Source organism: Stegodyphus dumicola, chromosome 1 (assembly GCF_044657685.1).
Source record: "Stegodyphus dumicola isolate Sdum_Otavi_A_Nest chromosome 1, ASM4465768v1".
In the NCBI taxonomy this organism is placed as follows: Eukaryota; Metazoa; Arthropoda; class Arachnida; order Araneae; family Eresidae; genus Stegodyphus; species Stegodyphus dumicola.
Genome location: NC_140768.1, coordinates 174,113,115 through 174,131,380, shown reverse-complemented (window position 1 = coordinate 174,131,380; position 18,266 = coordinate 174,113,115). Strand labels below are relative to the sequence as shown.

The 18,266-nt window shown below is 31.2% G+C and overlaps 1 protein-coding gene across 5 annotated transcripts in view; it reads right to left on the bottom strand.

Annotated features, from left to right (window-relative positions):
- The window catches only part of LOC118193584 (uncharacterized), a 54,535-nt gene extending 37,667 nt beyond the window's left edge, over positions 1-16,868 (bottom strand). For 2 of the 5 annotated variants that reach the window (XM_085823085.1, XM_085823087.1), the window contains exon 1: positions 16,660-16,868. In XM_085823085.1, coding sequence (XP_085679211.1) covers positions 16,660-16,779 — 120 coding nt within the window. In that variant the 5' untranslated portion in view covers positions 16,780-16,868. The remainder of the gene's footprint in view (positions 1-16,659) is intronic. The other 3 variants (XM_085823086.1, XM_085823088.1, XM_085823089.1) reach the window with 3 other exon arrangements.
- Between the last annotated feature and the right edge of the window lie 1,398 nt (positions 16,869-18,266).

Sequence of the window (18,266 nt, the reverse complement as noted above, 5' to 3'; positions counted from 1 at the left end):
ATGTAGACTTCGTAATATCTAAAATACTTGGTAGTCGAGGCAGTTTTAATTCAATTTTTAATTTGACATTTGTGGCCACAATCACTTGGCACTCTAGTCGTGCCTATTCACAGACCATATTACATCCTAGCAAGGGTAGGGAGCACGTAGTTGTAGTTAAGCTGAAGTGCGTAGTTATGCCATATGGAAGCAAACGAAGAGAAATGCTTCGGTTTGAGTTAAAAGTTTCAGTTCCCTATTGTTATGTCCTCAGTGATGCAAAGGCCATGCAAAATGACGCAAACCAGAAAAGTGATTACGATTTTTAAAACATAGAGCAAGAATTAAAGAGTTTACCGTTAGTTTAAATTATAATTTTGATTCACATATTTGATTTCATATTTTTTATCTTACATATATGCATACGTTTGGTACGGCCGATTGTAATAAAAAAGGGAGTTGCACAACTAAATGTTATAGCAGTCCCATATACAAAATTTCAAAATTCTAAGTTTAATCGCTTTCGAATTATGTGAGATAAATACATATGTATGTATGTACAGATATCACGAAAAAATTTCCTTCTGAATCCCTTTTAAATCATTTCACAATCCATTTTGGAAAGGGGGCCTTTATTCTGTCCGTATGCACAGATGTCAGGCAAAACAATCATCCAAATAGATTCGAGAGAAGTCAAAATAGATATTTTCTTTGAAATATGATACCAGAAATTTTTTCCCGATTACAATACTTCCTTTACTTCGTACAAGGAAGTAAAAAAGAGCATGTTAAAAGTATTTCCTCGGAATAGTTATAAAAATCCCATCAGTAACCGCAACTGTAGTTACGTTTAACCACTAAAACGCCTGAAGATTGATAATGATGTGAAGACTGAAAACACGTCTTTACCAGCGTAAGGCTTCATTTACGTATGTCAGTGTTTTGCTTAGAAATGATTTAAATACAATAGGTATACCTATTTATTAGTAACATGAATGAAACTCATTCGGATCTCTTTTCAAGTACCTTGTATTAATTTGTTTCTGAAGACACATATTTACATGCTTCTCTAGCATTACCGGTTGACAGGACCACGTGATTACAGATCTCGATTACGTTCCATCTGATAGGCACGCGGGGAATTCTCGCCTCCAATAAATCATACGTGCATATCAAATAAATATCTCGTACTACAAATATTTCATGCTTCTATCTCTGCTCGCATATTGCTCCTGGAGATTGTTCATCGATTACCTGCATTCCATGATCTAGTATATGCAAAGCATCAGAATGCTTAAAGGAATTTTAAAGTTTAATTCTAAAGAAATTAACTCAAAAGGGCGTATCACCTCAAAAGTTTAATTGCTACTACTACGTAGGTTAAGAATACACAGGGATTAATTAGTTGATGCGTTTAAGTGTTGTGAAATCTTTCCTTCTGGAAATAAGATTTATTTCATAGTTAATGACTTCAAACATAACGATATTATATATTCTCACTTGTGCAGAAGAAGTGCTCTTCTAACCAGTTGGTATCCAAGCTGACAATTCTGTTAAAATCAAAAACAAACAAATCGACAATGACGTTCCGACATTTCGTATGCTTAAACACCTGAAGGATGCTTTCGTTTCCTCTACGCAGAGAAAATCTCGTTCTCCCGCCCAAATAGATGTGCTATCAAAACTTTCGTCATAACATTTACACGTTAGAGCTATTTTTAGCCCAAAGGGCCAATTTTACCCGGAAGGGCTAATAATTTCGTTTTTGCATTTTGCATTGAAAACGTAAATCCGTTGAATCACTTTCAAACTGCTCCCACCAAATATTATCTTCCTGTATAATATTTAAAGAAATGAAACAGGGAAGAATCTGCATGAATGTAGGTGTGTTTCTCGCATTGTGAAAAAACAACGGTACCTAGAGCCATCAAATTTTGAATAATGTAATCCTCCACCCGAATATGAGCCCAAATTTTGAATTTCAAATTTTTTTAATTACCTATTTTATATTTTGTTAATCTTTAGCAAATATATATAAAGAATGTCACGTTCTTCGCACTTAAACCATAAAATTCAGTTCAACAGCAGTACCGTAAAATAGTTTTAGAATGAGCATATCTTTAGAATTTCCGATACAGAGACTCACGGGCTGGAGATAATGTTTTCTCTGTGCAACGTTTGACATGAATCGCTTTGAAATCCTTGAGTTTTTTTAATCAAAAATTTGTTAAAGTTTTACAAAATATGAAATCGATAATAAAGCAAATTCCAAATTTCAAACTTGGTCTTGTACATGCCCATATTGGTAGGAGGATGACGTCATTCAAAATTCGATGGCTCTAGGTACCGTTGTTTTATCACAATGCGAGAAATATATATACATTTATGCAGATTTTTATTATTTAATTTCTTCAAATATAATGCAGGACTCTAACAGGGTGGCAACAGTCTGAAAAGTGAAACGGACATTTATAGTGATTCAACCCAAAAATGTAAAACGAAAACAATAGTCCGTCAGGGACAAAGCTAATTTAGACTAAAAAAAATGCTCTTTGCATTTATATATAGAATCATGCTATATATATATATATCTGTTTGTTATATGTATGCCTTTATGAATTAATATGTTATATATTTACCTTTATGCTCTGTATTTAGCTTTATGTTATATATTTACCTTTATGCTCTGTATTTAGCTTTATGTTATATATTTACCATTATGTATTCGAGTGCGAAAGGCACCATATGTCACAATACAATTATACTGTAACCGTATGTAAAAATTGTAAATATGTCAAAATTCTTCAAAAAATAATAACGTTCAAATAAAGATAGATAGTGTAGTTGGACAATATTCACATTACCAATGGTTAAACAATGGGTGTCCGATGCACTACAACCTGAACTTGACTTGTTATTTTAAGTTTGTTACACAAAGCCAAAACAACAAGTCAAAGAATTGCACAAACTTGATGTCCGTGCGCCACCAAAAATCGCCAATTTTTGCCTAGAGGCACCCGTAAAGACATTTTTACCAATACATCTGCAAAATGCACTTTTTTTACTATAATTTTAAAGCATCAAAATATAATGTGATAATCAAGCATATTTTTATATTACTGTATTGTTATGTTTGATGCAGGTTTAGCAACATAAAATTACCCCCAAATATGTTTTTAGGGGCACAGTTTTTGTACTTAAGTGTTTTCACAAACACCTTTGGAGAAGTCGTCTGGCAACCGTGCGCATAACCTTTCTTGAGCAAACAGGATCCTCGTAAATACCGTTTCGTCAAGCAACTTCGTTATTTTCGTAGCCGTTTTGTTGTGCTCCAAGTTCCAAAGACTTTCATAAACAAACTGTTATTTTTTTTTCCTTAAACGTAATTGTAAGATATGCGGTTATAGAATTTACCAGAAATGTAAGGAACTGCGGTCAAATTTCTGCAGGAATAGACAAAATTTTGCCATAAAATCTCTAAGGAATCAAAGAAGAAATACGTTTCTTAGATAACCAGCATTTTCAAGGTTTGCGCGATGCCGAGGTTTTGGAGGCTCTCTGATCTTTTTAAAGCGAAAGCAAATCGCTGTGTACTTGGCGAGTAGATTAGAGCAGAAGAATTACAGAAAGATTTGGCGAAGAATGGAAGTGGTTTATTTTTAATGTATCACATATTCCTTTTTTAATAATTAAAATTTATATTTTAATTTGCTCCAGTATATTTTCGTTTTGTATGTTGATTATGTGTGCAAACTTGTAATAAATACAGTAAACTTGCTGAACGCGGAGCAGCTGAATGCGATTTTGCGTATACGCGTTATCTTAATTGCCTTCATTTAATTTTTCCAGCGCGAGAATTTAAATTATACGCGGTACGCCTCAGAGCAGCAGCCGCGTTGCGGTTTTCTTCCATGATTGGTTTGAAAGCTCATTAAAAAATAAGTAAGCTTTGCTTAGAACAACAAAACCTGAGCTTTAAAGTTCTAATTCTCAACAATGCCCCAGGATACGGTGCTGAAGCCTTTACAACAATGCCTCGAAGTGTAGAGGTTTTATTCCTTTCAACAAACACCTCTTCTTTAATCCAACCATCATATCAAGGAATCACTAAAACTTTCAAATTTTTTTGTGTCACATACTAATGGCATTTTGGAAGCCGTTCATACAAGACACTGGACAGAAATGATTAAACTCGCATAAGAGTAAGTGAACTCATCAACAATGAATGCCTGCTGGCACCAACTGCGACCAAAAGTAGGTTTTCGTTTATTGAGATTATGGCAAAGCATACTAGGGTTATCTGTCTAGGGAAGAGATGACTTCGTGGAGGACCTTTTTAAGGCCAGAAGTTGACAACAATTTTAAAGGATTTGCTTCTGCTGAAAATGAAGCCAAGAAAAGCGTACAAATTGCAAAAGCAATGAATGGCATTTGGGACATAAGAATAACCGTGGAGGTAAATTCCTAAAGCAGCTAATAATATGCAGCAGGAATACAGTTTGATATCCGAAGACCACACTCCTGCTATGAAATTTCTTATATATCTATAGTACCCCCTGCCAGTGTGAAGTAACAGAAGTTGGTGAAATAAAGACAATCTTGAATCCTTTCTTGTTTACCACTGCAGGCCAAAAATATCTCAATATCCTCTGCTATATAGCCCAAAATATTCAAAAGACATCTTCCCATGCCAAATGAGATTTTCCGGTGGTGTTTCTATTAAAAGCCATTTAAAGAATCTGCTTAATGATCGAAATTCTAATGCATCTTTACCCCACCACCACCACCACAGCTTTAAAGAAGTTTGTTACTTGGTTTCTTTCCGGTCACACTTTGGTTACTAGATGACGCCAAGTGCACAGTTTGAAAACTAAAAATTGACTGGAAAAATCAAAGAATTAGCCGAAAAAGATGATCGTGAATTCACAAATGACGAATTGTATCATCTTATAACACTAGCAGACGGTGAAAGAAAAGATAGTGAAGAAGATGAAGAACATTTAATATATAGGAATTTAAACGAATAGTTATAAAAGGCACAGGAATTTTCTGATTTTGTAATAGAGATTAGAAAGAAGGGGATACTTTATGAGAGGTATTAGAAAACTTTGCACTTACCGCGAATAGTTTGAGTTTCACATATTGTCTCCAGCAAAAATCACTAGATATTTAAGAAAGTAATTGTATCATTATACAATTTTGTATGCACCTACTTATTAGGCAATAATATAAACCTTTCTAATTAATATTTGTTTCATTTGCCTCTTTCAATTACATTCAATTATATTATTATACAAGTATTTAAATTTGTATAAATTATACACAGTTTCTTAATCTAAACTATACCTAACACATTTTTCATTGGAAAGTTCACTTTACGGAAAGCGATTTTGACGCACGCGCAGTGTGTTAGTGACGTAACCCTCACACACGCCCTACCCCGCTTTCGGGAAGGGTGTACTATATCGATACTTTGCTAGTTTGACAATTTCCTAAAAAATTCTCAAAATTTGCATACGATAAGTAATTTTAACCTTTCACCTGTAAAAAGACACCGAATTGCGTCAAGGGCGGTTACGTTAATACGTAATTACGCACAGTTTTTGTATGACTAAAATATGAATGAAAAGTAAGAAATAGATTAAGATTTTTTTATTAAGAGTAAATAAGTTAAACTATTATTATTTTAACTCAAATAAGATACAGAAATTATTTTGAAACATATATGTAATCTAATATGCAAGTTATACTTTAATATGTAAGGTATTAATGAAATTACTCAATCTGAATAAATCTAAGTAATTGCTAAATCATCCTTGTATTCGTAGGATACAATGCTTTGGTTCCTCATTTTCTCATTCTTCGCCCTAAAACTCATTTTTTTAGTTGCAAGAAGGTCTCATGAATAATTAAACGGAATTAATTTACTTCGTAAAAACTTCTTTTTCATTTCAAAAGCTGGAAGAAAAAAAAGGTTCATCTTTGTGTCGCATCTTCTGAAGCTGCATTTAAATAACCAGTGCCGCTATGCTTTAATTTTCTGAAGGATTTAAAAAATGCATGAACACAATAAAACACAGAGTATCATAATTTTAATTACACACTATTTTAGCTATGTGAAAAATGTTCATGGTGGATGCGCTTCACAAGTTTTTAAATATGCATCAAGCAGATAAAAATGCAACACATGGGCTCCTTATATATTCATTTCTTTCATTCTTTAGGATTTAATGTTTATTTACTTAGTAAAAAATTTAATTTGCGAAAGAAAATTAAAGTAGTCAAGTAGTCTCATGTAGTAGTGCGCGTTTTAACTACGGCAACAAGCTGAAGGGAGAAATTGCAGTATAACTCGACAAGCAGTCTAGTTACATGATAATGCTTAACTAAAATTGCTTACGTTCTGAAGTACGTATGTTTCAATAATCCAGATCTGCCAGATCATATCAGGTCATATTCAGAATATAAAATTCCATGAAAATCTCAATTACCCTTCCATGATCTGTTATATCTTCATAGTTATTTCATAACACAAATCTAGGCAACTGCAATTTAGAAATTATCTTTTGCTTCATTTCATATGGATATAGTTTGACAGATCTATTATGCATATAAAATCTTAGCCATCTTAATATTTTTAGAGGTACTCTATTTAATTTAAATTAACTGCAGATACACACTTTAACCTTGGATTTGGGATCACAGGCAAATAGTTACCACTTTTTATGTAATAAATACTTATTGTATGAAAGAGCAAAGAATACTTTTGCTCCTTTAACTGCCTCATAGCCCAATACCCCCTAAATATACATATTTCTTTTCTACAAAACCAAACCCACTTTAAAAGTGATTTTCCTCTAATTTTATAATTGTCATTAGCGTGTATATGTTTGATATAGTTTACAGTATTCCTTATGAATTTGACAATCACATCACAAATGAGAAACAGCTATCTGTTTCACTAATGTTAATAATATTATAGGAAGGTGCAAGAAATCTGCTGCAGAGGATCTTATAAGGTATTTCTCCTACCTTCTTAGCATGCCTTCATGGTGTGGTGGTCTGCACGCTGGGCGCGTATCCAGAGGTCTGTGGTTCGATTCCCGGCGAAGGCGTTGCTAATTTTTCATCATTTCTGCTTTAAAAATAACCTAATGACTCTACAAGTGGCGACCGAACTAAAAAGGTGTTGGATGATGATTCTCCACACCCAGGATTCGGCGATTGGGTCCCCTAAAAATACCAGTCCCCTTTAAAAGGGGGAGTATTTCTCCCGCCTATTTGGTATGCCTTTGTGGTGTGGTGGTCTGCACAGTGCGTATCTAGAGGTCCGTGGTTCGATTCCCGGCGAAGGCGTTGCTCAATTTTAATCATTCCTGCTTTAAAAATAACATAATGACTCTACAATCTTCCTGAAGAGAAACAGTGAGATTTTATTATGCGCGGCAGAAAGATTCTGCCGCGCATACACGGCCACGTAGAACGATCTGTGATCAAGGATTGCAGTATCTGCATTAACATTCCTAGTATAACCGGTATTTTTAAAAATATGAATTTGCATATTTTTAGCAAAGAGTACCGTCATATCGCTAAATAAATGTTATTTAAAAATCCGAAGAATTTCCCACAGCATATCTTTATTTTCTACCCAGCGTATGAAATACTCATAGATTACTTTCCTCTTCCTTTATGTAAAACTTATCTGAGAGTTTTTCTTTAAGGGGACAGTGGACGTTCAAATACTTTTTTTTTAATTATTGTCATAGAATTATGAAATTTTGCATGCATGTATATTTTACTGTAATTATATCAAATATCTTTGAAAAAAAATTTCTGGATCATTGCAATTTAATTTTTTTTTCAAATTTCTTTTGAATTTTTAAAAATTTTTCAAAATGCTCCATGCGACTTAATTTTTTTCAGTTTCTTGTTATTTTTGCTTTATTTTGATTAAAAATGCATTGCAAACACAACTTGGTATCAATTAGTGAATTGCATAAAATGTTAGTTTTTAATTAATATTTCTTTCACATATACCTGAATTTTGGACAAAATTTCCCACTTTAATACACTTTAATTGGACTTTTATCCCCTTAATGAATTCGCATTCAAAAATGCATACTAATTTTTGTTACATGTATAAATGGGAATCTAAATTACAAATTACAGTTATTTTTAACATAAAATAAAGCGCATGGAGCATTTTGAAGATGTAATAATCACGAAAATTTCATTGTGAGAAAAATACATTTTAAGAATATTTTTATGCTTACCTATAATATTTACTTCTTAACACGTCCTAATATGTAATTTTATTTAATATAAAATATTTTAACATTATTTTACGTATGCATAAAGAATGTTTTTACTAATAAAATCGTAGAATGGCAAGAAATACTTAATATTATTTTAGAAATTTTCTCGAACACTTTCACTAAATTCATCCAAATACTTTTTTTTTAAACTAAGAATCACTTTAAAAACGTTCTGCGCCATATGTTTCCCCTTCCTCATTTACGTTTTCATTATGTTTACCTACCTTACATATTTTTTTTTTTTTTTTTTTTTTTTTTTTTTTTTTTCTTTTTTTCTTGTATCCAGTCGAATTCCTCTTTTTGCTTTGATGTATATGACATTTATCTTCCTCTGTCCAATAGATATTGAACATGAATTTATATCTTTATATTCCATAAAGTATTTAAACACTCAAAATTTAAGTCACTAATTGCTGTGATAACAGCTATTTCGAGTCTGTTTTCAATAAAATGTTTCCTTTGGGCAGTTCTTCCAAATGTCGCTATGTGAACTCTCGTTAGTGTTTTGTATTTTTTCAGATATGGATCATACTATAAGCTGATTACTGGCTAGTCATCGATACACCGGCAATATTTTGGATAAAACATTTACTGTTGATTTGTTTTTCATCATTGAATGAGATTTAAGTTTCATATCTTTAGCAAAGTTACACTTTCAAAAACAAAAAAATTATATGACATCTGTTGGGTATTTAGAATGTATGGGTAACTCATCCGTGAAACGAACTTGCATAAATTGCAGTCTTCATAACCTTACACATTTATATCTTACTAACAGTAAAAATATTGTCGCGTAAATTAAAATAATGTTTCTGAAATGTTTGTTTACCTTTTTATTGACATTTAAATGTCACAAAAAGGTAAACAAAAGTATTCAAACGCTTATAACTTCTTTAAAAATAATTTTACATAAAAGCGGGTTTTTGTAGACGATAGAGTTAAAACCGAAGAATATTATCATATGAAATTTTTATTTCCCAATTTTTGGTCGATTTTTTCTAAAATCATCGCCCACTGTCAACTTAATGTAGCAAAAAAATAAATAAGATCTAACAGCTTTCAGATTTTATATTACGCCCGAAAAGGCATTTTTCAACGTTTTTTGTATTACCTTTATTTATTAAATATCATGTTCTTCGCACTTTAAACCACATAAAATTTAATTCAACAGCAATATCGCAAAATATTTAAAAACAGAATATCCTTAGAACTTCCGATAGAGTCTCGCGCGCTAGAGACAATTTTTATTTTCGTAGGGTTTTGCCTTTGTTCTATTTGAAATCGTCGAGTTTGTTAATCAAAAATTTGCTAAAATTTTAAAAAATATGAAGCAAATTCATGCTCATGTTCAGGTGGAAGATTATGATATTCAAAATTCATTATTTAATTCTTCATTATTTAATATCTTTAAATATAATGCAGGGCGATTATATTTGGTGATAACAATTTAAAAAGCTGTTCGACGTTTATAGTGAAATGTCACAAAATGCCATTTTGAGACTAATAACCCTTTTGGGCTACCGCTCCTTTGGGCTAAAATAGGCATGTGTATTCGCTTGTTTGCTATTACATTACCACCTTTGAAAAACATAAAGCTGATTTTGTAAAGGGAGTTTATATCAATCAAACAATAACTGAATTTGTTAACATCATGCTGTTAACAGCAGATGTTACGCTTAAATTTATTTTAGGGAATTTTTCAAAACAGAATTATACAATAAGCATCAAATTAAAAGATGAGTTATTGAAAAAAATAAGAGAAAGGAAAACTACTTACACTGCTTTTTTGCCAAATCAGTAATTAGTGTGAGACCAACGAAGACTATAGCTAATCATATAAATGATAAAGCGACTGCATGAAAGTAATAAAATTTTAACTATCTTTAAAAATTATAATGAGAAAAATGCTATTGCCACGCCCGCAATAGAAAGTATTCAGTAACAGAAGGGTCAGAAAAGAATTGTCGTAGAAAATGTAATATATGAATTTGAAGTTACAAATAATTATTCTGTTGTTAAAGCTCAGATTTATAAAATAATTTTTACCCCTTATTTAGTACCTTTATGCATGGATAATACGGGCATAACAAGTTCGGCGTGAGAGTTATTTTCACAAAAAGAGACATAAGAAGGATAAACATTTCTCTTCCGCTTCTTTTTAGACAATTTTACATAAGCCCCATCAGAATATCAAATCGGTTAATTAAAATTTACAAGTACAAAAGTAAAGGTGGGAAGTACAGCGATAAAATTAGCAGTGCATTTTGGGGATTTTGAATCATAACATGAAAAGTTGAAAACATAAATAAAGTGCCATGTTTTTTCGTCTATCCAACTGGATTTGAAATGACTACTTTCTAAATACTACATTATATTCTTGAGAATTTTTTCAACCTATTTCACCTCTTCGAAAGAACATTAGAATATTTTATTCTTCTAAATTTGAAACCCGTCCTCTTATAGCACATTTAATATTTCTGGAAAATTCTGAAAATTATCCACGTTTGTTTTTTCCTAAACATCTTCGCATATACTCATTCCATATTATCTCGCATATACTCATTCCATATTACTAGACAAAGCCGATGTTCTTTTCTCTTCTTGTTTTACATTCCTGTTTATACCGCATTTGGGAAATTTCCTGTAAACATCTGATTTTTGGAAATCTGATATAGCGTGCAAATCTTCCCTCAAGGACAATTTATTGACATGAAGTATCACCCGCAGAGTTCTATAATTACGTAAAGCCTTTCTATTCATTCAACAGCGGGACTTTTTGGCATTTCGTTTTGCGGTTTTCCTGGCGTGCTTGATGCTTGCGTGATCTTCCAACATCTTGAGCCAAATGCGTGTTTCTCTTCTGTTGATGATCAGGCAGATAGCCCTAGTGTGCTTTGCCGTAATTAAATACGCCATCTTCTGTTGATGGAAGAGAAAATCTAGGGACTGTTTCTCCTGACTACCAAAACACGTGGACAAGAACGAGTGTTTTGTAGCGTAACTTACGACCTTGGTCGGAAGCCTCGGTTGATAGATCAGATCTGATTTAGTTATTTTATTTTTTAAGAGGAGAATTTCTAAGAAACAAAAGAGTTTCATGATTACTGAAAAACAGGATGAATGTAGCATTGTATCCGTACATCATTCTACTAACATTCATTATGGAAGCAAATGACAGCTCAATGACGGCTTATGACGGCTCAATGGAGCTACAATTAATTAATTTAGATGATGATTAAAGCTTATATATGAACAATTATATTTCTTTTCTAGAAATAGAAAAGAAATATAATTGTTCATATATAAGTATGTATATTCATAGGAAAGTTATTTTACAGAAAGGAATAAATAGAGTTAAAAAATTATTAAACAAGAAGACAAAATTTTTAGAATTTTTACTCAACTTCTAAATCAGTTTGATAATTGAAAGTCCAAAATTATATTATTATTCAATGGTAAAGATTGGGTGAAGATTCTCTTTTCTAATGATTTCACTTCATTTAAAACTATAGTAAAGTTCATTTAAACTGAAATAACATTAGTTCATTCCTTCGAATGTAAAAATAAATTACATTACAAGTATATATAAGCTAGAATTGGCACTGCTAGAAATACTCTTTTTCCGCGTTTAAAATTACCTTCTATAAATAGGTATTAGTAAATACATAAACAAAGGTGAAAAGTGCCAGATATGATTATTCTATTTTAATTTAAATAAAAGGAAATTTTGCCTAAAATTTCAAGAAAGTATTCAACTTTATCTCTCTATCATTTTATTTTTGTAAAATACTTCTTCATAAAAATATAAAATTATTAAAAAAAAGGGAAAGAAAAAAATACTTTTATATTCAAATCTTAATAAGTAATTAGCGAGATGTTGTATTTTCATCATCATTTTTCTCCGAAATTGTATAAATATGTGCATTTTAGTAAGATGTTAGCAGCATGTCTTTCAAAAATTGCTTTAATTTGGCATTAGAAAATTAACCGAATGTAAAAATTTCAAACAGTTTTGTGATGATCAAGATGTGATTTGTGATTAAAATTTTGATGTTAAATTTTTATACATTTAGGAGGGGAACTAAGCACTTAAATTTAGTAGAGAAGGGTATGCGTCGATAGTTTAGCTTATGACGCGCAGAAGCATGTGCGTCATAAACTAAATCAGAGTGTTCATGAATTAGCATTAAATAAACATTGAAATTCTTTAAATGTATTCATACGATGCTTTTATATTAAGCTGAAATTTGTAACACTACATTACAGATCAGGAATTCTCGAACGTTTTAAAAATTTGTACTCTACCGCCGTGAATAAATATGTGAACCAAACGAGAGCCATTTTACATTCACTTCTGTTGTGTAAAATTTGTGTCACCAAAGTAACGTAATACATCATTTAGGTTATATATACCACAGTTTGAAGAAACCTACTATAGATTGCTGTTGTTGCTTTCATCTTTTTACTCTCTTGTACGAAGTAGAAAGGAAGTATTGTAATCGCGAAAATTTTCAGACAGCATATTTCAACAAAAATATAGATTTTGACCGCTATCGAATGCAATTTAACGATGTTTTTGCGTGACATCTGTACTTTAGGGCACTCTTTTACCAACCAAAAAAATTATAAAACTGATTTTAAATGAATTCTGAAGAGAACTTTTTGTGGTGTCTGTAGGTATGTATATACGTATCTCGCATAACTCAAAAACGAGAAGCCTCAGAACGTTGAAATTTTGTATCTAGGACTGCTATAACATAAATGTGCACCTCGTATTTTGGTTACAATCGGCCGCATCAAACTTATATAAATATATGTAATTATATATATATATATATATACTCTGTTACCCGGCTCAGTGATCTCAGTTTCTTTATTCTTATATATTTGTAAGTTGTGCATATTTTGCTTTAAAAATGATTGAATTATGTTGTTCTTATCTTCCGGTTAAGGTTTTTATGCCTTTGGTAAATCTGCATGCAATATTTGCGGAATTATCAACAAGTTAAATGTTGTTTAAGTGCAGCTAAGCGTAATGAATTTTGCGATGGCGGACATGTTTGTTTACATCTGAAACTTGGCAGAATAGCGGATTTGTTACCAATCTAGAGAAACTAAGCTTCGCAATCGCAGAGATAACGCCTTCTTTTATTATTGAGAATTAAATCATATTTTATCCATTCTGGAATTTATTCGAGGAAAAAGGAGTTTAAGATTTACTTCGTAATTTTTAATATATAGATATTTTGAGTTTTTATGTATTTTTGCCTTGTCGCGAAGTGAGAACTGAATTAATTGAATGAGAAATACTGAATCGTGTTTGAAAAACTCTTTCTTTTTTGTTTTGTTTGCTTAATTTCTTTTATACGTCGTTTTAGATTTATTATAGTATTTGAACAGAACATGTCGCAACGATTAGATAATTCTTCAAATGATATAAATTTTGTGCTTTCTGAGTTATAATATGAACGAAATATAACGGTGTTAAGTAAAGCTAGCATCAGAGTGTCGCTAGGTTAAACAAATATAGTGAATTTTAAAGAGTGCATTTATTCTATGGTGGTTTATACGCTATCGACGAAGTAAATTTAACTCAATCCAATAATTTTAAATGAAATGCAAGAAAACATGCGTATAATTTAATATTCCGTGCAGGAAGTCATGTGGTGTACACATCAGATTTTGTTCTTCTTGCTGCTGTTGTTCTAGTTTTTCTATCTATTTTTTATTCTTGCTGCTCTTGCTTTTATCTTATTTTAAAATCTTTTTGCTATAGCTTTCATAGAAAATTACAGTTCCATGATAATAACTTCTAACGTTTTTATGTTCAAAGCCTATTTCGCCAACTTACATAAAAATCTTTTAATATATTTGTGTAATTAATTTGTAGAAACAAGTAAGAAAACGCAAATAATTCTAACCTACGAGATGATGAACAGATAACTGAAGCTACTAGAGCTTGGAAAGGTATTTATTCAATCAGAGAGTATGCAAATGAGCTCAGTCTTTGCACTGATTGAAATCATCTCTGATGTCATTTATTTTACTTTAATTTCGTTTTCTCCTTTTACGAAAAAGGACTGATACAAAATATGTTTGCTGCTCGTGTTGTTTTCCTTCTTATAACTTTTTTAGGGATGATCACCTATTTCTATGCAGCAAAAAGATCAAAATTTTAATGATAAGCTTTTGTTATAATTTTATTTGAATTATATCAAACTTTTGACACTTATTTTTTCAATTTAGTTAAATTGAAAACCATTATTACTTTTTTCCTGAGAAAAAACAAGAGCAGTCTAATTTTTATTTTAATTATTTCCCATATTTTTCGTTTCATTTTCTTTATTAATAACTTTTTCGTTTTCTCCTCTTCAACTTTTTTTGCTTCATAATCATTTAAACTCTGTTTACAGCTTTTCGTCAGATGCGACACGATCATGACAATTCTATATTTTTTGGATACTAGTTATGAAAACAGTAGATTTTAACAAGCTTGAGAAATTTGCATTTTAAAACAATTTTAATGTTATTATCACGACTTGTTATGACATTCATGACTAATAAGATTTAGTACTTTGTAACTAAAATTTACAAAAATCTCTCCTCCATGGGAAAGAAATATAAAACAGTTAATTCAAGGGTTTTATGTGAAGTTTGATCACATTTAAAACTTACGTGAGGTGCGCATGTGTCTACTGATTTACAATAAATTTGTTGCAATCGTGCAAAAGCTTAACATATGATAAATTGTTTTTTCTTTCAGTGCGAAAAAAAAGCATTTGGAAACTCGTTCTACTACTCAATAGGCGAAACACATGACAAAAATGAAATATATGCATGATACCCACACATTAAAAAAACACGAACACTTACATCAATAAGTAAATATTAAAAAAGTCTTGTGGTGGTGTTAACAAAGGGGAGTTTAAAGTGGTGCTAACGATGTGGGGTTTTAATTCAAAAATTGTTATATAGAAATTCAAAGAAACTGAACGTAATCATTCTTATGTATACCATTTCTTTATTATCACTTCCATTGATCACTGAAATTCTTTCAGTGCTTTAATATAGTTGATATTTCTGTATCTCCAGTTGTATTTTTCTCGCTTATAAGCAAGAATATTATGCTAGCTATAAAATATTTTTGCTATTTAGTGCACTTGACTAAAATTATTTAACTATAAGTTTTATATATGTAAATTATTTTATATCTTTTTTATATTTAAAAGTACGAAAAATTATAAAGAAAGAAATAAAATCATCCCATCTGAAATGTTAAAAATTATTCGATTGAAGAAATGCAGTACCCAAGTCCGAGTGACATCTTTTTTGAAGGTCTTCCGATCTATTGAATTACATAAATTTATACTAAAATCATTTAAATAATTTGAATTCATTTTTAATTTATAAATCTGATCTAATCCTTACTTAAAAACCATGAGGTGCTAACAAAGCGATTAAACCTTTTAACTTAAAAGACTATATCTGTTAACAGCTGCAAGATAACCAACAAAGTTTTGAAAAATTTGAAAATTTCCGTCAGTTATATCGGAAATTTTAAAAAAACTTTGGTTTAAAGATTACTTTTCAATATCTTTGATAGCATAAAAATCAAAATTCTGCGATGACGCTTAATCAAAAGTAAATATGTAAGAAAAATAAAAACAAAGTTAAAATCTCAAATTCTGAAAAATCTTCCTAAGGAAACTGTCATTATAAATATGCACGTTTGCATATGTTCGTGAAAACTGGCATCGTAAAGGAGAAGCGAAAATTAATTTCAAGATTCACCCCAAACAAAAAGAGAAATAAATAAAACCGCGCAGAAAAATTTTTGTTTCTAAAAATATCAGTTCTTATGAAAATTTTAAAACTAATTAATTTCATGCAATGCATAATTTAACACCAACTTAAATGATCATACGAACTCTAAATAACATATTAGCTCTTTTCCGAGTACGGGATATTTTATTTTTTAGTAGTTAGTATTTTCTAACTGTTTAAAATAAATAATCCTCCAAGTTTCATTGCATTTATGAGTCATTAAGAACTAGAATACTCTTAATAACAATTAATATTGTCAGGAGAAGGAATCGTAAAAAAAAAATAATAAAAAAATTTTTTAAAAAGTTAACATTTCCCAGACTCATAAAAGGGTTTATTTACGAAATTCCTCCGCTGGTTTCTTTCTTTTTTTTTTTTTTTTTTTTTTTTTTTTTCATATTTTACGTAAACTTTAACCTTGGTATCAAGTTCTTGGAGATAAAAAACTAGTTCCTTGTGGGTGGCGCAGTATAAAAATTTGAACTTCTGATAGGTAATAAGATTTTTATTATAAAATATATAATACAAATCAATTACTTACCCATACGATCCAAAACATTGCGGCAAGGGTTATAGCAGTAATTACAAATCCGAGTCCAAAACAAGCACCATAACAGAAACGCGCAGCGAGTCTGGTTCCTGTGCCGTGATCTGAGCCCATTGCGAATGCGTCTGCAAAACGGGCAGTTTAAAACCCCCTCCAGGCGTTTGTTTCACGTTTGCAGTCGCCATATTCGAGGAGGACCCCAATCCGGTTTGACGGCAACTCGTTGCAACGCAGAAGGTAATCCTTTTGGAACGATTATATTGTTTTCATTCCACTGACATCATCAATTCGTGAAAAAAGAAGTTGTTTTGATTCTGTAATTATAAGAAAAGATGTACTCTGTCGAAGCATATTTTTTCTTGAATGCCTACTCAATAGTACTTAATGATAGAAGGAAGACATACCGTAAAAACACAAATGTAGATAAATATCTAAGAGAAACTTGGAAAAGAAACATTATGTTGAACAATCAACACTATTGCATACTTCTTGTAAATATTTGAGGTTTTAAAAACATAGAACGTCTTCCACAATACTTTTACAAAAGTGTGAATTCCGCCCCCCCCCCAATCTTTTTAAAACCTTTTTTCTGTTTTGCCACTCACAAGTTTTTACAATATGTTTAAATTTAACCATTGACATTTATATTAGTATTCCAAACAGTTATTGTAATTTTTTTTAATATAAGAAACTTTTATCTAAGGGAAATGAAGAATATATTTTATTTTGTAATGCTGAAGGCACCAAAAAGTTGCAAAAAGTTCTGAAGGCACCAAAAATATCCAAAATAGATTCCATACAGCTTCTTCCACAATACTTTTACAAAAGTGTGAATCCCCCCCCCAATCTTTTTAAAAACTTTTTTCTGTTTTGCCATTCACAAATGTTTACAATATGTTTAAATTTACCCATTGACATTTATATTAGTATTCCAAACAGTTATTGTAAATCTTTTTAATATTAGAAACTTTTATCTAAGGGAAATGAAGAATATATTTTATCTTGTAATGCTGAAGGCACCAAAAGTTCTTCTATCAAAAAAGTAGAAGGCCGAAAAGTTCTTGCCTTCTATTTAAAATAGACTGCATTCCGAGTCTTCCCCCTTTATTAATTTTAAAGTATCTCAGTTTTTGTCCGGTCAGAGTATATTTGCAAATTTTCTTTTCATTTCAATGTAAGATTAAATAAATTCTATGAGTGTTCAAAAAAAATACCTCGAGATATCGAAGATTTATTTTTTTCTTGTGCTACCTTCGATGTCCCTAGATTGTGCTTGCAAGACCATTTAAGAAAGTTTGGCATGACTTAACCAGTGAATTTATCTGATAAGGTATTTCTCCCGCCTACCTTGCGTGCCTTCGTGGTGTAGTGGTCAGCAGAGTGAACCGGTATTTCAGAGGTCCGTGGTTCGATTCCCGATTGCTCATTTTTCATCTTGCCTGCTTCCAAAAAAAAAATATCTAATGTCTCTACAGTGGCCCCCGAACTGAAAGGCTGATGGATGATGACTTTCCACACCCAGGATTTGTCGATTGGGTTCCTTAAAAACCCCAGTCGCCCTTTAAAAGGGGAAGTATATAAGATATTTCTCCCTCCTTCTT